The 22,652-nt window shown below is 44.5% G+C and overlaps 1 protein-coding gene across 2 annotated transcripts; it reads left to right on the top strand.

Moving 5' to 3' along the window:
- Positions 1-1,118: 1,118 nt before the first annotated feature.
- LOC113013989 (troponin C, skeletal muscle) lies at positions 1,119-22,540 on the top strand. 2 transcript variants are annotated; one of them, XM_026155267.1, is made up of 6 exons: positions 1,119-1,205; positions 17,136-17,190; positions 17,376-17,519; positions 17,748-17,862; positions 18,471-18,607; positions 22,087-22,540. In XM_026155267.1, exons 1-6 carry the CDS (start codon positions 1,134-1,136, stop codon positions 22,116-22,118), a joined length of 555 nt encoding a protein of 184 aa, XP_026011052.1. In that variant the 5' UTR covers positions 1,119-1,133; the 3' UTR covers positions 22,119-22,540. The 2 variants fall into 2 exon arrangements, with proteins under 2 accessions (XP_026011052.1, XP_026011053.1); XM_026155268.1 differs by lacking the exon at positions 1,119-1,205 and adding an exon at positions 14,841-14,958.
- The last annotated feature ends 112 nt before the right edge of the window (positions 22,541-22,652 follow it).

Below are 22,652 nucleotides of genomic sequence, written 5' to 3'. Positions count from 1 at the left end.
TACAAAAGGTGAACTCAAAAAAGCAGCAAAGAAGTGGCTCATCTGTGGATCAGGCTTGTTGTGGCACTACATGTGCATGCTCATTTGGAAAGAAGAGGTTGTCTGAGTAACAGGTGTGCTCTCTTTTACATATTCCTTGAGCAAAGCCTGAGCAGTTTTTGTGCTGTGGTTGTGCCAACTGCTGTGTTGTGCCATCAGGGAGTGCTTTAGGAGTAAATGTGCACCTTTGGTCTTTGTCACACCTGACAAAGTCTTTAATGTTGTGGCAGATCAGTATTCAGTATAAGGTGGTCTGGCTGCATTATTTAGCATCAGCTGGAGGCAGCTATGACATGATGTTGTTCTCTACAAGAAGGACAAAATCTCTTTTACCTTGTTGTCATTTTAAAAATTTCTCAAAGGTCTGGACAAAACCCCAGCAGCCACCGAGTGCTGTGATTGTAGCTTTATTGCTCTATCGTGAGCAAACCTTATGTGTAGCTGGAATCTGACACTCACACATCACAACTGTTTGCTGCATGTTTGCTTTGGAAGATTTTTACAGCAGAAAGGGATTTGTTTCTCCTCCTGGGATTGAAACAGCACGCAATTACACGATGGAGTCTCCCAGCAGATTTTTAGTTTAATAAGTCTGCATGAACTGTACAGCTAGTTTACTGAAACATTTAGTTGAGCTAAAGACTGGAGAGCAGTCTTTAGCTTGAGGAGGGAAAAGGAGCAGAAAGAAGGGTAGCAAAAGAAGGAGCGAAGGATCAAGATGGTGGAGGCTAAACGTGGACGAGTGATGGCATACCTCAAGCCTTATTTAGGGTGTGTTTGTCCAGAGGACTCAGCTGCTCCATGGAGAATGTCCAGGAATAGAAGGAGTTATAGAAGAAGAGATCATGGAAAGAGAAAGAAAAGAAGACAGAACGAGAAAAAGAGCTGAAAACAACACAGCTTTTTTGTTTCTCTTGGTCTGTTATCAAACCAAAGTCTTCAAACTGAGCCATGCTTTTTTTTTTTCTCACCCAAGCAAGGGAAGTTTGCTTCTGGGAAGTCAGCCTCAGCTGGTGCTGTCAGTCAGGCACCAAACAGGCACTCTAATAACACTGGTGACATAAGCTGGAGAGCATGGAAGCTGAACTTGCACGATGGCCCTCTGGGGGAGACAAGGGGTGATGACTGAGAGGAGTGAGAAGAGCTTAAGATGGAAACAGGAGGTGGTGAGGATCATAACATGGAGAACAGTAGGAGGGTGATAAAGTGTTATCTACAGGAGAAGGATTAAGAAGAAAAGGTGCACAGTGTGATCAGCGCAGCTGGATTTTTTTTCCCTGACTGTATTCAGGCAGGTTTTTATCCAAGGCTATGTATGCAGCAGCTTGCACCTTTGACATGCACGTGCACAGCATTGTTTGAAGTGAATGGCAATTTTAGCATGCTAATGTACTCAAAATCCTTTTTCTATGATTTTTAAATGCCATAATCAGTCAGACTGGAGAAATCTCCAGATAAACGCTGACTAGATCTTCATTTAACCTTTTTTTCATTATAAGTGTGAATGTCAACTTCCAGCAATAAATCACCAGTAATTAAATCATCCACAGTCAAGATCAGTTTCTGAACAAGATAAAAGATTATGTGCCAAATCATAGTAAGGGAGGGTGGAAATTAATAGCACAGAAAGTGTCAGGAACATACAGCTCATGAAGGTTGTTTGCCACTAATTTTATCTTTAGGTTTGATACTGACACATCAAACCTGTGTGTTTGAAGAAGTAAAAAAATGAGTCTTTGTTTTTTTTAATTTTTTTTATGTTGTGTAAACACATGATTGAGGCAGCCAGGATAATGCTGCCTCCACACCACAGTGGTGAAGCTGTGGAGACAGTGGCACACTTTTCATAAACCCGTCGCTGAATATCAGCCGCCCAGGTTCTCCTCGAGATTAGTGTCACTATCCCTACACTCAGCTGCATGTGGAATCATCTTTCTGCATGCAATGTAGCTGTAATTCAAATAAATCCATGGAACTGAACAAACTGTAGAGATGTAGAGCTTCATATTTGCTGTAAAAACTGTGAAATCGGAGATAAATGGACTCTTTTCTTTGTATTCCAATAGGTTTTCTATGCATTCAGCATATCTATTATAGCGTTACAGAGAACTGAGCTAGTCCGCGATTAAGGTTTCTAGAAGATATGACTCTTCTTCTTTAGACAAATGACTCTTCAGCTTTGGGACGGAGGCCACTGTGGAGGATGGATGCTTTTTGTTTTGTTTTTATATATAGAAAAGGGGAATATGCAAGTATACCTCCAAATAAAATAGGATACATTTTTAAATGACACAAGCAGCGGCTTCAACCTGTGTAACTTGTGTGTTGATGTGCTTTTTTTTTTTTTTTTTTATAAGAATGTCTCAGCGTTAGTTGTGTGTCCCACATCATTTCATACAAACACTTCCTTTGCCCAGCATTTAGTTTGTTGGATGCGGTCACCCTACGAGCAGACTCAAACTAGCATTAATTTGCTATTATCAATAGTCTGAATGAATCTTTTGAGGTAAGATGTTTAACTTGAAACAGTGAAGTAGTAACTGCACATATATGCAAATAAAAAAAATCTTAACATAGGCTAATTCATTGCTGAAGTCTTAAATTGAGCATTTTCTTTGTTGCCTTTCAAGTGTTTTGAATCGTATTGATCATGACGAGTACCTGGAGTTTAAATTCATGAGAAAAGTGTTTAGTGATGGTAGATCAACAGCGCTGAAAGGCTAAAAGTAGACTTGAGTTTACACATTGGTCATATTTTTAGACTCCTCAATTTTTCATTTTTTCATTTTTTTGGTGAACCTTTTAGAAATTATTATTACTTTGTATCAAATGAATAAATACTTTATCTCCAGATAAGAAATGTTGATCAGCAACTAGCGCTGCTCTTGTTTCCACACTAATCACATGGTTCTCTCCGTTCTTTCAGGCATAAATAGATTGCATGTGAAAAAAGTGACAGCGCCTTACTGACTCATCTGTTTCCAACAGCTGACTTAATTGTCTGAAGTGGAACGGAAACATGTGGATGTGCTTTTATATTGCACTGTATCTATCAGACAAGTAAGATGTTTGTCTGCCTGTGTGTTTGTGTGTAGACAGGTAGCCTAGTAAAGAACAAGGGAGCAGAGAAAAACTAAAAACACAAAAAGTAAGTACAAAACAAAAGCGATAAAAGTGTTCGTGTGATTATTCAGAAATAAAAGAAATGACCGTCATTCCCTCTTAGGCTGGAACTCCATGGAAGATCTTGCCTCACAGAGTTAGGATGATTAGGGGAAATGTGATCGATTAGCTCAAAAGTATACTGCAGAAACTTGTTTATGATCTGAAGACAGTACAAACCACAGTCACCAAAAACGCCATTTGTAACACACTATGCTGTAATGGACTGAAATCTTGCAGCATCTGTTCAAGAAACCAAAGCTAGAGGCCCGTTTGAAGTTTCCCATTGAATATCTAAAGGATTCAGAGCAAGCTGGGAGAAAGTGCTGTGGTCAAATTAAACCAAAACTGAGCTCTTTGGTATCCACTTCAGTCCACTGAGGAGTCCTGAAAGTGACCCAAAGAACACCGTCCCCAGAGTCAAGCACAGAGGTGGAAACATGCTTTGGGGCTGTTTGGCACAAGATGGCTTTGACTACACTGAGGCAGGCAAAATACTGCAGAGGCAACAAATGAGTGGCTAAAGAAGAAACACATGAGTGGCCTAGCTAGTCCATCCATCCATCATCTTCATCCGCTTTATCCGAGGCCGGGTCACGGGGGCAGCAGCCTAAGCAGAGAGGCCCAGACCTCCCTCTCCCCAGCCACCTCCTCCAGCTTAGCCGGGGGAACACCAAGGCGTTCCCAGGCCAGCTGAGAGATATAATCTCTCCAGCGTGTCCTGGGTCTGCCCCGGGGCCTCCTCCCGGTGGGACATGCCCGGAACACCTCACCCAGGAGGCGCCCAGGAGGCATCCTTGTCAGATGCCCAAACCACCTCAGCTGGCTCCTTTTGATGTGGAGCAGCAGCGGCTCTACTCTGAGCCCCTCCCAGATGGCCGAACTTCTCACCCTATCTCTAAGGGAGAGGCCAGCCACCCTTCGGAGGAATCTCATTTCTGCCGCTTGTATCCACGATCTCATTCTTTCGGTCACTACCCACAGCTCGTGACCATAGGTGAGGGTAGGGACGTAGATCGACCGGTAAATTGAGAGCTTCGCTTTTACACTCAGCTCCCTCTTCACCACGACGGACCAGTGCAGCGTCCGCATTACTGCAGCTGCAGCCCCAATCCGTCTGTCGAACTCCGGCTCCCTTCTCCCATCACTCGCGAACAAGACCCCAAGATACTTGAACTCCTCCGCTTGGGGCAGGAACTCATCCCCGACCCGGAGTGGGCACTCCACCCTTTTCCGGCTGAGAACCATGGTCTCAGATTTGGAGGTGCTGATCCTCATTCCCGCTGCTTCACACTCGGCTGTGAACCGTTCCAGTGCGAGCTGGAGGCGCTCACCCGATGAAGCCAACAGAACGACATCATCCGCAAAAAGCAGAGATGAGATTCTGAGACCACCAAAGTGAAAGCCCTCCGCCACTTGGCTGCGCCTAGAAATCCTGTCCATAAAAATTATGAACAGAACCGGAGACAAAGGGCAGCCCTGGCGGAGCCCATCACCCACCGGGAATGAGTCCAACTTATTGCCGGCAATGCGAACCAAGCTCTTGCAACGGTTGTATAGGGATTGAATGGCCCGTAGCAATGGGCCAGACACCCCATACTCCCGCAACACCTCCCACAGGACACCCCGAGGGACACGGTCGAATGCCTTCTCCAAGTCCATAAAACACATGTAGATTGGTTGGGCAAACTCCCATGCACCCTCAAGTATCCTGGAGAGGATAAGGAGCTTGTCCAGTGTTCCGCGACCAGGACGAAAACCGCATTGTTCCTCCTGTATGTTCCTCAACTAGCGGACGAACTCTCCTTTCCAGCACCCTGGCATAGACTTTCCCAGGGAGGCTGAGGAGTGTGATCCCCTTGTAGTTGGAACACACCCTCCGGTCTCCCTTCTTAAAAATGGGGACCACCACCCCGGTCTGCCAGTCCAAGGGTACTGCCCCTGATCTCCACGCAACATTGTAGAGGCGTGTCAACCAGGACAGCCCTACAACATCCAGAGCCTTCAGGAACTCGGGACGGACCTCATCAACACCAGGGGCTCTGTCACCAAGGAGTTGTTTAACTGCCTCAGTGACCTCGCCCCCGGAAATTGGCGGGTCATTCCCATCATGCCCAGACTCTGCTTCCTCCTCGGAAGACGTGTCAGTGGGATTAAGGAGGTCCTCGAAGTATTCCTTCCACCGTCTGACAATTTTCTCAGTCAACGTCAGCCAGCACTATACACAATGCAGGTAAAGCACCGCTTTCCCCTCCTGAGACGCCTGACGGTTTGCCAGAATCTCTTTGAGGCAGTCCGAAAGTCTTTTTCCATGGCCTCTCCGAACTCCTCCCACACCGGGCTTCAGCCACTGCCTGAGCCACATTCCGCTTGGCCTGTCGATACCTGTCGGCTGCCTCCGGAGTCCCACAGGCTAACCAAGCCCGATAGGACTCCTTCTTCAGCCTGGTGGCTCCCTTCACCTCTGGTGTCCACCATTTGGTTCGGAGATTACCACCACGGCAGGCACCAACCACCTTGCGGCCGCAGCTCAAAGCAGCAGCTTCGGCAATGGAGACGCTGAACATGGTCCATTCGGACTCAATGCCCCCAGTCTCCCTCGGAATGCTGTTGAAGCTCTGCCGGAGGTGTGCGTTGAATCCAACTCACCACCAGGTGGTGATCAGTTGACAGCTCAGCCCCTCTGTTTACCCGAGTGTCCAGAACATATGGCCGCAGGTCTGGTGATACGATTACAAAATCGATCATCGACCTGCGGCCTACAGCGTACTGGTGCCACGTGCACTTATGGACACTCTTATGTTCGAACAAGGTGCTTGTTATGGCCAAACTGTGATTTGCACAGAAGTCCACTAACAAAACACCGCTCGGGTTCAGATCAAGGTTCAAGGTTCAAGGTTCTTTATTATTTGTCACATGCATAGTTATACAAGTATAACACACAGTGAAATGTAGCCTGACACGCTCCTCGACATGTGCAAAAATTGGGGGGGGGGGGGTGTAGAGGAAGAACATATATATATATATATATATCTCTAGCTGTGAGAGCAGTCCCTTCTTTCGAATGTTGGAACACTGAGCTACTAGTTGTTTCGCCGTCATTGTGGATGTTGGGTATCGAAGAATCCATAGGTCCCTCATCCTATTCATGTAGCCCCTTCCGCCGGGGTTACTTGCGTAGTAGCATTCCAACAACGCCCTGTTTTCGTCCCTTGCCCACCGATGCCTTCTTGTTCCAGTAGCCCACTTTTCGTCAGGGTGCCCTGGTTCCTCAACACCTGACGCGGACCTTGTTGATCCGGGCGACGTCCGAGCCGGCATGCCTTCATATTTATCTGTCTCGCTCATGTCTGCGGTAGGCTTGCTTAGCATAGGGGGTCTAGCCTTAGGACCCTTACTGGATACAGACGCCCCAGGCAGGAATCGAACTTGCGATCCTCTGTTCCAAAGGCGTGTAGTTTAACCACTACGCTATCCAGCTGCTCAGGCGCTAAGCGGAAGGAAGGGGGCCGGGGACTGGTGAGTGTCAGCACCACAGTCCAGGATGAGACAAGGAACATCCAAGAATACATTGGGAAGATGGCCCCAACTGACCGAGTGCTCAGTGAATACCTCAGGCAGCAGAAACCCAAGAAAGAGGAGGGAGACGAGGAACCATCATGGAAGGACAGGCCCCTGCACGGTATGTACCACCGGCAGATAGAGGAGGTGGCTGATATCCAGAAATCCTACCAGTGGCTGGACAAAGCTGGACTGAAAGACAGCACAGAGGCACTAATCATGGCAGCACAAGAACAAGCTCTGAGTACAAGATCCATAGAGGCTGGGGTCTATCACACCAGGCAAGACCCCAGGTGCAGGCTGTGTAAAGATGCCCCAGAAACAATCCAGCACATAACAGCAGGGTGCAAGATGCTAGCAGGCAAGGCATACATGGAACGCCATAACCAAGTGGCCGGCATAGTGTACAGGAACATCTGTGCCGAGTATAACCTGGAAGTCCCGAGGTCAAAATGGGAGATGCCCCCAAGGGTGGTGGAGAATGACCGAGCTAAGATCCTGTGGGACTTCCAGATACAGACGGACAAAATGGTGGTGGCTAACCAACCGGACATAGTGGTGGTAGACAAACAGAAGAAGACGGCCGTAGTGATCGATGTAGCGGTTCCGAATGACAGCAATATCAGGAAGAAGGAACACGAGAAGCTGGAGAAATACCAAGGGCTCAGAGAAGAGCTCGAGAGGATGTGGAGGGTGAAGGTAACGGTGGTCCCCGTGGTAATCGGAGCACTAGGTGCGGTGACTCCCAAGCTAGGCGAGTGGCTCCAGCAGATCCCGGGAATAACATCGGAGATCTCTGTCCAGAAGAGCGCAGTCCTGGGAACAGCTAAGATACTGCGCAGGACCCTCAAGCTCCCAGGCCTCTGGTAGAGGACCCGAGCTTGAAGGATAAACCGCCCGCAGGGGCGTGCTGGGTGTTTTTATATATATATACACACACACACACACACACACACACACACTGGGTGAATGTGCAGTAGTAGCAGCAAGCAGGTGAATTCTGTACATTAATATGAATAGATATCTGACTATTTTACAGGATAGACAATATAAACATATTTAAAATTAAAGGAATTGAAATGTACATTGTGCCTTGGTTTAGTGTCTGGAAGAGAGTCCTGTCTCAATCAATTATAGATGATGTGAGCGGGCGGGTGTGTGTGTTTAGGGCACGGATGGCTTGGGGATAGAAGCTCCTCTTGAGTCTCTCTGTCCTTGCCCGGAAGATGCGGAACCTTCTACCAGATTGCAGAAGTTGGAACAGTTTGTTGCCAGGATGGGACGGGTCCTTCAGTATCTGCGCTGCTCTAGTCCGGCATCTCCTGGTGTAGGTGTCCTGAAGCGGGGGGAGAGCAATCCTGCAGCAGCGTTCTGCTGTATGGATCACTCTCTGGAGAGCTTTTTGGTCCTTCACACAGCTGTTCCCTAACCATGATGTCATGTTCTGTGTGAGGATGCTCTCCACAGCACCTGTATAGAAAATCCTGAGGATCTTTGGAGAGACCCTGAACTTCCTCAGTTGTCGTAGGTGGTACAGGCGCTGCCTAGCCTTTTTGGTCTGGACCTGAATGTGGGCAACCCATGTCAGGTCTGAGGAGATGTGGACACCAAGATACTTGAAGGACTGCACCCTCTCCACTGGAGCTCCATTGATGATAATGGGCTTGTAGTCTCTGTGCTGACCCCTTCTGAAGTCCACCACCAGCTCCTTGGTCTTGCTAACGTTCAGCTGGAGGTGGTTGTCCTGGCACCACGATGCCAGATTCTTCACTTCATCCATGTAGGCCGCCTCATCGTTGTTGGAGATGGCACCCAACACCACTGTGTCGTCAGCAAACTTCACAATGGTGTTGGAGCCATGGGTGGCCACACAGTCTGAAGTGTAGAGGGAGTAGAGCAGTGGCGAGAGGACACATCCCTGAGGTGCTCCTGTGTTGATGGTGATGCTGTTGGAGAAGCACCTGCCCACCCTCACCACCTGAGTTCTGCCAGTGAGGAAGTCCAACACCCATGCACACAGACGGCTGTTAAGTCCCAGATCCCTCAGCTTTGTGAACAGTCTGCAGGGCACTATTGTGTTAAACGCTGAACTGTAATCAACAAACAGCATTCGCACATAGTTACCCTGTTTCTTGTCCACGTGGCTGAGAGTGGTGTGTAGGATGTGGGCGATGGCATCCTCTGTGGATCTGTTGGATCTGTAGGCGAACTGCAGCGGATCTGTGGTGTCTGGGATGGAGGAGGAGATGATGTTCTTCAGCAGCCTCTCAAACACCTTCATTACTACCGAGGTCAGTGCAACTGGCCGGTAATCGTTCAGGGATGAGGGTTTGCTGTTCTTGGGCACAGGGATGATGGTGGATCTTTTGAAGCATGTGGGGACCACAGACTTCGCCAGGGACTCGTTGAAGATGTAAGTGAACACACCTGCTAGCTGGTCAGCACAGCAGCGCAGCAGACGGCCGGTGATGCTGTCTGGCCCCGCCGCTTTCCTTGTGTTCACTCTCCTCAGTGCCGCTCGGACGTCATGCTCCGTGATGCTGGTCACCGGTCTCTCGCTGGTGACGTCACTGTCCTCGGTAGTCAGGCGGTAGATAGCATTAGCCGCCTGGCTAACCTCGAAACGGGCGTAGAACCGATTCAGCTCGTTGGTGAATGCAGAGTCGGCGTTGATCGGCGCAGTGTCCCTGGCTTTGTAGTCCGTAATGGTGCGTAGTCCGTGCCACATACTCCGTGTGTCGCCCTGGTGGAAGCGGGACTCCACACGTTCCCGGTACCTGCGTTTGGCATCTCTCACCGCGCACCGCACGCCGTATGAAGCCGCTTTGTAGGCGCTCATATCGCCAGTGGCGAGACCCGCGTTGTAGGAGGCGGTCCTGGCGTTTACTGCAGTGCGGATCGATCTGTCCATCCACGGTTTCTGGTTTGGGAATGTGGTGACTCTCGCAGTGGGGATAATCTCCTCCGCTAGCATATTGACGAAGCATACTGCTACTTCCGTAAACTCGTTGATGTCGACTGCGCATGCTCTGAACATGTCCCAGTCTACGACGTTGAGTGCGTCCTGTAGCGTAGCTTCTGATTGGGCAGTCCACCGTTTTACTTCCTTCGTGGTCACGTCTTCCCTCCGTATGCTTTGTTTATACTGGGGAATGAGGAAGATGGCATTGTGGTCAGACTTCCCAAAAGCCGGGTGTGAGACAGCTTTGTAGCCCTGCTTGTATGGCGTGTAGCAGTGATCCAAAATCCGATCCCCTCTCGTTGGACACGAGACATGCTGGTAAAAGTTTGGCATGACTTGTCTGAGGTTCGCTTTGTTAAAGTCTCCTGCTACAATGAGGGCTGCGCTCGGGTCCTTGTTTTGAAGCGAGCTCAGCACATCATGTAATTCGGACAAAGCCATACCTGTGTCCGCTTGGGGTGGGATGTAGATCAGGGAGGCCGTTCCTCCCAATCACGCCCCTCCAGGTCTTGCTGTCGTTACCCACGTGAGCATTGAAGTCTCCCAGCAGGACAACAGAGTCTCCAGGTGGAGCACCTTCCAGCCCCCCCCCCCCCCCCCCCCCCCCACTCTAAGAAGGCTGGGTACTCTGAACTGCCACTCGGCGCATAAGCGTAGATGACAGTCAGGACCCTAAGGCGGGGGGAACAAACCCTCTCATTCACCGGGAAAAACCCCAACGTACCGGCAGCAAGCCGAGGGGATATTAGAATACCCACCCCAGCCCGCCGCTGGGGATCGGATATCGGAGAAAAATAAAAAATGTAATCCGATCCATTAAATATCACGAAAGCACCTCACAAAACTTGCAACACGCCGTAACTCACCTCAGAACGTTAGCACGTCGGAGCAGTATGCATCACGTGATAGAGCGGCTGTGGCATGCGGGACCTGTCCGTGGTCTGGATAGCATTTGGAGCTTCGCTAGCAACCCGGCATTTCATCTCCGACAAAGTTATCCCGAGAGAAGTAAAGCAAGTGTGTAAGTCCATCTCTGAATGTTTGTAAAGCATTCCTGCGTTAAGCTTAACAAGCGACTGCCTCTCCTGCTGCTACTTCAATCATGAAACTGCTTAACGATCAGCTGATCGGCTTTTCTGTCGCGAGTCTCTAGTTTGCTTTTGGCCCACTTTGCACCAGAAAGAGGAAACCAGCGGCTGAACAACAGCAGCACGTTTAAGCTTGATCAGCTATTGTTAGAATTTATTTAATATTACTTTCTACTCCAGGATCTTTTTCTACGTAGCTGATGCTGGTAACTGTGCAGGGGCAGATCTAGCAAAGTTAACCAGGGGGGCCGATAGGACATTAACAGGGAAAAGGGGGCACAAAGACATACTTTTCTTTCTTATTCTCATTTAAATGTCTAGCTTTTAATAAATAATTATCTGACACCCAAAGTTTTAATTTGATGTAAAATGAATAGAAGTCAATTAATGTATATAGTAACTATTAAGTCTAAGATATATATACCCTAGTAAGCTATAGTACTTTTTCCTTTGGGAAGGTACCATCTGTGCAGTCTGCAATTTTGTTGAAGAAAGATGTTGAATCTATTTAATATTTCTTGAAAAATAATTGATTTCTGTGCATTTTTTTTTCACACTGCATCAAATTAAGGTTGATTACGTCGATTAAGCATCATGAGGTGGAGCGTGAGGGGTGGTTCCCTATTTTTTATTTATTTATTTTTGTTGTTGCTGGGAGTTGGAACCCTATTAGTTAGGTTGCTTAATATTTATGCTAAGTACTCTTTAAAATACCAGAATAGGGAGGATGGTGTAGGTTTAAGTTTATTAGATTGATCAGTATTGCTGAACTATGAAATATTTTTTTTGCATACAGGTATAACAGAATAGCTTTAGTGTAGTTGTTGTTTTAAACTTGAGTATGAACTTATACAAAATGCAGCAAGATATTTAAAAAACAGTTTTGTTGATTAAAAAACACTATATCGGATTCATATCGGTATCGGCAGATATCCAAATTTATGATATCGGTATCGGTATCGGACATAAAAAAGTGGTATCGTGCCATCTCTAATTGATATATGCATTTTATTTATTTATTTATTTATTTTTTCTGCTCATTCTGTTGGTTTTTGTTTTTTGCCCTTCTCCCCCGTCCCTTTTCTCAGCTGTTTCTCTTTCCCTCTTTCTTTCTCCCCTTCTTTCCCCAGTCAAGTCTGTCCCGTATTCAGTAAGTGAAAATAAAATAAACAATAAAAGGTGAATCAAATGGACCATTACGGCAAGGCTGGGATGGTCAATTTGGTAAAGTAAATCCGTTGGGCATCTTTCTTTGCCTTTAGACAACAATTCTGATGGCAAAAGAGCCAAACGGGACAGGCAAAAAAAAAAGGAAAAAAAAAAAAAAAAAAGAAAAAAAATAATATTTAACTATTAATCACAGTTTTGCTAAATAAAAGGATCTGGCTTGCATCAGTCACATGATCACATTTCACCAATGATCGCCCTTGACGGCAGAACGCGCTGGTTACGAGCTGGGAACGAGCTCACAAAGAGCACGCGCATTTTTAGCGGTCCGGAGCTGTAGGAGAAACACAAGTTAACTCAGAGACACAGACTGATGCGACACAACCAGTAAGTAGGTGTACTATGGGCAGAAATCCGTGCCATCAGAAACTCAATTTGAATAAGTTCAATTTGAATTTGAATGGCTCAGATTGAATCTGAAGAAAAGAGAAAAAAAGAAAAAAAAAAAGAAAACAGAATACCCACCCCAGCCCGCCGCCTCTTACCAGGGGCAACTCCAGACTGAGACGGAGTCCAGCCCCTCTCCAGGAGACTGGTCCCAGAGCCCAAGCCATGCGTAGAGGTGAGCCCGACTATATCTAGCCGGTACCTCTCAACCTCACGCACTAACTCAGGCTCCTTCCCCACCAGAGAGGTGACATTCCATATCCCTATTGCCAGTCTTGGCAGCCAGGGATCAGTCCGCCAGGGCCTCCGCTCCTGGCCGCCACCCGGCACACAATGCACCCGACCCCTATGGCGCCTCCTGTGGGTGGTGGGCCTGTGGGAGGATGGGCCCATGTCTCCTCTTCGGGCTGTGCCCGGCCGGGCCCCATGGACTAAGGCCCAGCCACCAGACGCTCCCTCCCAGGTCCTGGCTCCAGGGCGGGGCCCCAGTCACCCTATCCCGGGCAGGGTAAACTGTTCCCTCGATGTTCTCTTCATAAGGGTCTTCTGAATCGCTCTTTGTCTGGTCCCTCACCCAGCACCAATTTGCCATGGGAGACCCTACCAGGGGGCTAAAGCCCCCAGACAACATAGCCCCTGGGATCCCTGGAACACACAAACCGCTCCACCACGATAAGGTAGCGATTCACGGAGAGGGCCTAGTTAGTTAATAGAGCTGAAGCTTCAAGTTATCAAGTAGCAGCCAAGAAACCAAAAGGTGAGTTTAGAGAGTTTCTGTAAAAACAGAGTGAGTCATAAACCCTCCTGAGATGTGTGCAGACCTGGTGACCAAGTACAAGAAACATCTGACAGCTGTGCTTGCCAAAAAAGGCATTCTCCACTCATACTAAAATACAGGGTGGGCCATTTATATGGATACACCGTAATAACATGGGAATGGTTGGTGATATTAAAGTCCAGTTTGTGGCACATTAGTATATGTGAGGGGGCAAACTCCTCAAGATGCGTGGTGACCATGGTGGCGATTTAGAAGTCGGCCATCTTGGATACAACTTTTGTTTTTTCAATAGGAAGAGGGCCATGTGACACATCAAACTTATTGGTAATGTCACAAGAAAAACAAAGGTGTGCTTGGTTTCAACGTAACTTTATTCTTTCATAAGTTATTTACACGTTTCTCTGTGTTCACAGCCATTGACATGTCGAAGAGGTTAACACGTGAGGAGCGGATCAAAATCGTGTTGATATCTGGTGAATGCAGTAACCGGGTCATTGCAGCAGATTTCAATGACAATCCAACACAATGGGCAGCACATTGAACACATTTTATAAGTGGTCAGAAACTTGTAGATAACTCATGAAATAGGCCCTCTTCCTATTGAAAAAACAAAAGTTGTATCCAAGATGGCCGACTTCTAAATGGCCACCATGGTCACCGCCCATCTTGAGGAGTTTGCCCCCTCACATATACTAATGTGCCACAAACAGGACTTTAATATCACCAACCATTCCCATGTTATTACGGTGTATCCATATAAATGGCCCACCCTGTACTTATTTCACTCATTGACAAGCAAATCAATTTATGACTTATGTCAACGCTTCAGTGTGTTTTTTTGGCAGATATTCTGCCTCTCAACTACCATAAATACTTGAAACTATTCATTTCTTACAAGCGAGCAAACTTAAAAGAATTGTTTCCTTCACTGTGTGTAGATGTACTGTCAAGTAGCCTCTGTTGCTAATTTCTGGTTATTAGTGTCAGTGGGATTCTGAATGAGTTTCTGTGGAAATTTCACTTTGACTTTGGCTCGATCAAGCCTTTTACTGACATGGTAATTAGAGGTTTGCTTTTCTGTTGAGGTAATGAGAAACCACTAGCTAAAATTGTTAAGACGGGGAACAGTTGTGTGAGGTGACAGGTCTTTCTGCACAGCTCTTATGTTTCAGATGTCATAGGTGCAAGGGCAAGTCAGCAGCCCTGAGGACAGGGAGGAGGGCAGATAGATGGGTTAACGGACACTGCGGAAGGGACAGAGAATCTATGCATGCAGGGAGGTGTTAATCCGTGAGTGCATGTATGTGTGTGTGATGTGCGCGAGCGTGCACGCGCTCTGGTCCATGTGAAATCAAGTGTCGTTCTGCACTGAGATGCCCAGTTGATCCTCTGCCAAAATAACCTTCAGCTGCCTGATGCCTGCACAGTGTTTTCTTTTTTTTCAATAAATGTCAGTGAGCTTGTCTGTTATCTAAATATGGGGGATTGGACACTGTGCCACACAAGGGGATGTCCATCAGGAGATTGTAAGGGCGCACAAACTAAAACCAAATTTGATTGGCCGGCTCTTGTCCGAGGAGGGGGTCTCTGGCCCAATCCTGATCATTTTTAGTAAAATGCTGGTGGGATGAGAGGGTACTTATGGAGTAGAGTAAAGTCACAGAGTTACCTGAACTGCATAGAAAGGAGACCTTCTTTCCCAGCTGTCTGTTGTTTGTACTGGTGTGTGTTGTTCTCCACAGTCCGCCACCATGGTAAGAAACCAAAAACGGAGGAGGGGGTAAAGGACGAGAAGGAGGATTTAGGTTTATGATGCATCCTGAGGATTTGATTTGGTTTTCAAGGGATGAGAAGAAAAGGCAGATGACGCAGGATGGAGATAAATACCTGAAGCAAACTGGCTGTGCTCATCCAGCAAGTCCTCATCTGCATCATAACTGGATTTTATAAATCATCCTGGAATTCCTTAAATATTTGGAAATGTCATGCGGGGCACACACCTGATAGACAACACACACACAAATCTAGTTTGTCTGACTAGTAACTTGTTGCTGTGAACTGCTGTAACTCCTCGTTGCTGTTTGCTTACAGGCTCACACTGCTTTTGTGTTCCATCACTTTGTAACTAAACCCGCTACGATTGATATTTAGATTGGAGGGAGTGGTACTAAAGATAGATGTACACAGCTGAGTAAAGTGAGAAGACAAGCTGCCTTTTCTTAGTGTCCTAATTTAGGAAATTCACCTTGAGAAAATCCCTGTCAAATCCTCTCCCAAGTCTCACCTTAAAAATAGCTTTAAAGGAAAGGGGGTGGGTTTCCTTCCATATGTCGCAACATTATCAACATTTTGTCAAGGAAAACAGGAAAAATTCGTTTTAGTTTTATTTTCTTATCTTTGCTATGCTAAGCTCTGCAAGATTCTGTTTACTAAACTGCTTAGGATCACAATTATGTTAAAATATTAATTGAAATCTAAAAAAAATCCACATTTACAAAACTTTAAAAAAGCCAAATCTGGCTCAAATTATTCCTCTTAGAAATGCTGTATAATCCACACCAGTGTTATGATCTCTTTAGAGTAAAATTCTGAATACAAATTGAGAAATTTAAAGGTGGATGGTTTAACAAAGTCTGAGTGTGCATAAAAACTAAACTATTTTCTTCCTCTTGGGAAATGTTGGTCAGATGCTTTTAAATTTGTTCAGCTTTGTTTTTATTCACTGTTTTGTTTCCACTTGGCATTTGGTTAGTTTTGATAATAGCTTGGTTCATGATTTTAAAATACATCCATTCACAGTATTAACACTGTAGAATAGTTACACTGTAGTGAGCATCACTGTGAGCTATAACTGTCTTGTTTTCACACGTCACATGGATTTGAAAGATGTTAAAATGTTTTTTTGCCCAACAAATGTACAAATAAACAAGCAAACAACAAAAAAGAAAAAATGAAAAAAAAATATTATTAATTGGACGATAATGGTAGTGCAGTGGTAAGACCAGAATTATTCAGTTGCCCACATATCTCCTAAAACAGCAGGCAACAGCTTGTTGTGTTAGTAAATGCCTACAATCATTGCCGGTCGCTAACTGATGCCTAAAATTTTCAAGTTTAACTTTGCATTCTCCAGAAATGGGGAAATAGGAAGTCATTTTTCTTGCTTTTAATAAGCCATTTGCAGTTACAACTACTGACTGCCCCGAAAACTGAAAAAAGTTATTAATCTGCTCTGTGAATGCAGCTGAAGGCCAATTATCCAATTACCGCAAATTGTACTCCAGCTAATTGTTTAACTATATGCATTTCTCTTTGATTTCACAACTCTGGACATCATTCTGCTCTTTATTTTGTTATTATGTATTACTAAATGCCATTGAATTTCTTGGAAGGACTGATTTCCATTCATTTCAATGAGCAGCGCGATGAGCAGAGATACAGACTAACTGTGATTCAGTGTTCAGTCAAATAAAAATGAAAACTTAAAGTAGCAAAATGCTTAAAGACCAAAACTTGATGATGCCTTTAAAAGTCATCATACAGCTCTAGTCTTATGTTCTAAATAATATTACAGAACATTAATCTATAGAACATGAACTGTAGCAAATGACATGGGAGAGAGGGGGGAGGGTTAAATACACTTCAGAAGGGAGAAGTAGTTTATTTCTTAAGAAACCTTTTGTGATGCTAATGTGTTGGTCCTAGACATGTGAACAAAAGAGAACACTATATAGCTTTTCACCACTGTGATGTTATTACAGGACATAATGGCGGTCTCCCACTGTGACAAGTGAAGGGAAAAAGCTCATTTATCCCCTTCCCAATAGCCACTCCTTACAGCTTGTTCTAGTTATGATTTGATATCACTTATAGCATCCACTTGCCTGACTACAGATGCATTTCCACCTTTTTTTCATTTTTCTTTTTAAAGCCCACTGATGCCCAAAGTGACGCCCGGTCCTTCCTGACTGAGGAGATGATTGCAGGTCTGTATTTTTTTTTCTACATGAAGAAATGAGTGATAACCTTAAGTTGAGTTCCAGCAGTGATTTTCAAGTAGACTTTTTACAGTCTGTATTGTGGATGAAAATTAATGATTTCAGCTTTGCTTAGGCAGTAAAGCAACCCAAAAAAAAAAGCCTAAATTTGAACTTTTCCTTCTCTAACCCAGAGTTCAAGGCTGCCTTCGACATGTTTGACACAGATGGAGGCGGTGACATCAGCACCAAAGAGTTGGGCACTGTAATGAGGATGTTGGGCCAGAACCCATCAAGGGAGGAGCTGGATGCCATCATAGAGGAGGTCGATGAGGATGGTGAGATCATGGTTGGATGAAAATGTCTAAAAGTCTATGTCCAGCTGTTGTCACGAGATTCCTTGTGATGAGTGAACTGAGCATTATGTGCATCCCTTCATCAAAAATTTAAGACCAGTTGGTGAACTGGAGATAATCACTTGATAAGTAAACAAGACATTTCAAACTGATTCCTACCCGGTAAATGTAAAACAGTAATCTTCCCATATTCATCTTTTCTGTCTTCAGGCAGCGGTACCATCGACTTCGAGGAGTTCTTGGTCATGATGGTCCAACAGTTAAAGGAGGACCAGGCAGGAAAGAGCGAAGAAGAGCTTTCAGAATGCTTCCGTATTTTTGACAAGTACGACACTAAACGTCATCACAAAACTTAATACAGTTAATAAAGTTTTCAAACATTTATGTGAAAAGCAATTTAGAATTGATAAAATAACTAGTGTGTCAAATAACTAGAGAGACAGATGAGAATTATGAGCACCTGTTGCTCACTTTTGTGTTCAAAGATTTATCAGAATCAGAATCAGAATACTTTATTGATCCCTGGGGGAAATTATTTTTTGTTACAGTGCTCCATTTTAAACCATTTAGTCTTTCTCATGGGATTTGTATCAACTTACACATCTTTATATTTGAAAATAACAAGTTATTGCAGTAATGAAATACCTTATGTCATACTTTAGATATCAGACCCTTTAATGTTGTGACTGACTATAGTCCCATAGCCTGTTTACCTGACTTTTTAGCCCTTAAACAACATTTACATTAAAATAAAAACTCAAAAGTATTGTCAGATGTAAAAAAGCTCAAAGACATAATTGTTTGAACACAGATACAAGAATAAGAGAAAAGGACAGACTTTAGCTTTTGCGTCGATGTAAATTGGCAGGAAGAAAGGAGATTGAGTTTGAACTTGATATAAATATATATATATATATATATTTAAATCTACAGGAATGGAGATGGTTTTGTTGATCGTGAGGAATTTGGGGAAATTCTTCATATGACTGGAGAACCAGTGACAGAGGAAGATATCGATGAGATGTTTGGGGAATCTGACACAAACAAAGATGGAAAGATTGATTTTGATGGTAAGATTAAGCCTCTATTTACAGGTACAGTCAGTCAGTATTACAGTTATATAAAAGAAAAAAGAATATTGTTCTCATAAAAATACATTGATTAATGTGTAATTATATTTTCCAACAAACTGAGCTCATAAAAGAGTTTATTCGCTAAGAGTCCGAGTCCAACAATGACTCGGACCACTTCAAACAAAGTTTGACTAACGCCAACTAACAGCATCAAAAACAGCAGCGCAGCAACAGTTCAGGATATCGCCAACAAAAGTGAGCCAGGACAAAAGTGAGCTTCACTGACTCCCCGACTTGTATCAGACTCCCGTCAGATCAAATAGATGTGGACACATTTTGGCAGCTGAGGTAAACAGCAGGCTGACAGACTACTCACACTACAAATAACGGCAGCCAGAGTTGTTTGTCCTACAGTGGATACTGTAACTGAGTAGTTGGCTCTTGGCTCTTTCAAAGGAAGAGTACCCAGCCACTGGTACAGATATGTAGACGACACCTGGGTCAAAATCAAGACACAAGAAGTGGAATCCTTCACTGCGCACATTAACGCTGTGGATAAAAACATCAAGTTCACCAGGGAAGACACAAAGGACAACTGTTTGCCTTTCCTGGACTGCGCTGTGCACATCGAAGAGAATGGCAACCTCAACATCGAAGTTTACCGGAAGCCCACACACACGGACCAGTACCTCCTCTTTGACTCCCATCACCCTTTGGAACACAAACTTGGAGTAATTAGGACCCTACACCACCGGGCAGAACATGTTCCCTCTAAGCCTGAAGGAAAAAAGAAGGAACACACACATGTAAAGGAAGCACTCAAAAGGTGCGGCTATCCTAAATGGGCGTTCTTAAAGTCAGCAAAGAGGCACAGAAAAGAAGATCAGACACCAGCGAGGGAGGATAAGAAGGACAGGAAGGACAGACGCAACAACATTGTCATCCCCTATGTAGCCGGTGTATCAGAAAAACTCAGGAGAGTTTTCTCCAAGCATGACATCGCGGTGCATTTCAGACCCAGCAACACGCTCAGACAAAAACTGGTTCACCCGAAAGACAAAACGCCAAAACACAGACTTAACAATGTGGTGTATGCTGTACAGTGCAGCGAGGAATGCCCAGACCTCTACAATGGAGAGACCAAACAGCCACTTCACAAGCACATGGCACAACACAGAAGAGCCACCTCCACAGGACAAGACTCAGCAGTCCATCTGCATCTTAAGGATAAAGGACCCTCTTTCGAGGATGCCAATGTTCACATTTTGGACAGAGAGGACAGATGGTTTGAAAGAGGAGTGAAAGAAGCCATCTATGTCCACTGTGAGCGACCATCTTTGAACAGAGGCGGGGGTTTACGACACCAACTCTCTGCCATCTATAATCCAGTTTTGAGATCCCTTCCCAGACGCCTTAAAGCCCACTCACATCCTGGGCCATCTGACCTCAGGAATTCGCATGATAAGGTGGGGCCAGGTTTCACAATGAGCTCACTCGAAACCCTGGCTGATTGGGACCCACACCCAGTTTCACACCTTGGCTCAGGCGATTAGAGGATCATCAGGGGGTCCTTTTGTCCCTCTGTGGGGGGATACTCCCACTAGGTTTATATCTGGGACTCTCCACCATTTGACCTTAGAACTGAAGAAGCTTCTCGGATGAGAGGTGAAACGTCTTCAAGCAACTTAAAGAAGTCCAGACGCTTTTCTTTGCAAGCTCCTTTGACTAAAGAGAGGATACAATACAGTACAATACCTGTCGTCCCAGTATTACGTTGCAGTTTGAACACTCAAGAGAATCCTTGTAACATAATATTAGAAACATCAGGTTCCACATAGTTCAAGTATGGTTCCCACACCTTAAAGAATTTATCTGTTTTTGAGTGCAGTACACATGTAAGATATTCCAGTTGCACTAGATCCAACACTACTCTTTGCCAACCTTTAATAGTTGGTACTTTTTCATAAATCCATTGGAGTAGTATATTCTTCCGTGCCGCATAGGTGAGAACACAGTACAATCTCCTATTATTCTTGGATATTAATCGCCGGCTGGGGAGGCCCAGTATGAGAGACAGAGGGTCCATCTCCAATTCACAACTGAAAATCTTCTCCATTTCAGATAACATATCACCTAGACTCACTGTGTCAGCACTGCCATCAAAACAGCTATGCCTCTGAGTTCAAGCCTTAACAAAACCACTAAGTTTTAGCTAAATTCATCACCCACACAGTAGTCATGAACAAGGGCTTGCAACCTCTACAATCAAAATTGCTTAGAAAACAAAAAAAAATCTAAATCTGCACCAGTCTGCATTAGATTATGATTGCTGTTTGGCAATTTAACGGCATTTCCTTGTGCGTTTTTAATAATGCTGTCTTTTTAAAAAATATAATAAGAAGAAATGTATTTATTTCAGTTTGGGAGATTTTTTTTGTTACAGCAATTGATACAATTATAAAAATAACAACAAGAAGAATTTAATATGCAATACATTTATAAATATAAAATAATACATTATCTGGGAGATTTAGATTTAGATCTATCACTGAGGGGGTCTCAAGACATGCTTGTTATGTGTATACATCCATGCTAACCATGGCTAGTTAATAAAATAAGATGATAAAGCAACAGAATCAGAATACTTCATTAATGCCAGAGGAAATGATGTAATGTAACAGGTGACAGATGAAGGCTACGATGCACATGTTAATGAATAAAATATGAAACTTTTTCTTAATTCAGTGTATTAGCTACATGCTTATATATATATATATATATATATATATATATATATATATATATATATATATATATATATATATATATATATATATATGAGAAAAATGAAATTGCATAAATAAATTAGCATACCTAGCATAGAAACACACTCTGACCCCCGATAGTAATCGGGGGTCAGAGTGCAGGGTCAACCAAACATTTAAAATTCTAATTCATTCTTGTCTTATACCTTGCTGTGTCATCGAGATCCTTATTTGTATCATTTTAATTTTAAACATTTCGTTTAAAATATATATTTTAAATATTGGGGTGGCTGTAGCTCAGGAGGTAGACCATCTACTAATCAGAAGATTGGTGGTTTGATCCCTGGCTGCTCCAGTCTGCATGCCAAATGTCCTTGGACAAGATACTAACCCCAGCTTGCTCTCCAACACATCTATTAGAGTGAGAATGTGTGTGAACGTTAGGTAGAACGTACATAAGCATAGAAAGAAATGTTCTTATACAAATGGGGGAATGAGGCATGCTGTATGTTGTGTAAAGGGCTTTGAGTGCTCTCAGAGAGTAGAAAAGCACCTTATAAGGATCAGTCCCTTTACGTATGGATAGGGTTTCTAGCTCCCCAGACAATAAATATAAAAATCTCATTTCTCATGTACAGGGTTTATCTACACTGTGTGATGGGTTTGACAGGCCGGCCGATTGACTCATTTGGCCTCTGATTCTGTCTCTAGAATTTCTGAAGATGATGGAGAACGTCCAGTAAAGACACCAGCTCTACATTCCTTGGTGATCCGTCCTCAGCGAGAAACTGAAGCACGTGTGTGATGGAAATCTGCTCAGAGCAAGCTCTAAATTCTAGGAGCCCGTCCACAAATATGTATAGGATAACTTTCTGAGATTTCAAAATGGATTCAAGACAAACACTGCAACCCACCACGTTTCCCCTTCTCACATGAAACCTGGGAACTTGTTGAGGATGTCTATAAATATCCATCCAAACCTTTTAAGACGAAGGCTCTCTTCCCCGGGTGCCTCCTTATGCCCACTACCCAGCTGTCCCCTTTGGCAGCTGCTGTTGCTCCAGAAATGCTACACCGCCATGCTGGCCCCGCCCTCCACTATCGCACGTCGCATATCTTCTCAACCCTAATCTTTACTTTCTAAATAAACCAACTTCTTCTCCCACTTTTTGGTCATCCTTGTAAATAATTCTGCTGTGCATGTCCAACATGTCTTATATTGTTCGATTTTTGTCTCTTGTGGCCTTTCTGGGACTTTCACATTACCTTTATCTGAA

This window comes from Astatotilapia calliptera, chromosome 20 (assembly GCF_900246225.1).
Source record: "Astatotilapia calliptera chromosome 20, fAstCal1.2, whole genome shotgun sequence".
Taxonomy (NCBI): Eukaryota; Metazoa; Chordata; class Actinopteri; order Cichliformes; family Cichlidae; genus Astatotilapia; species Astatotilapia calliptera.
Note: the sequence above shows the minus strand (reverse complement) of the source record. Positions and strands in the feature narration are given on the sequence as shown.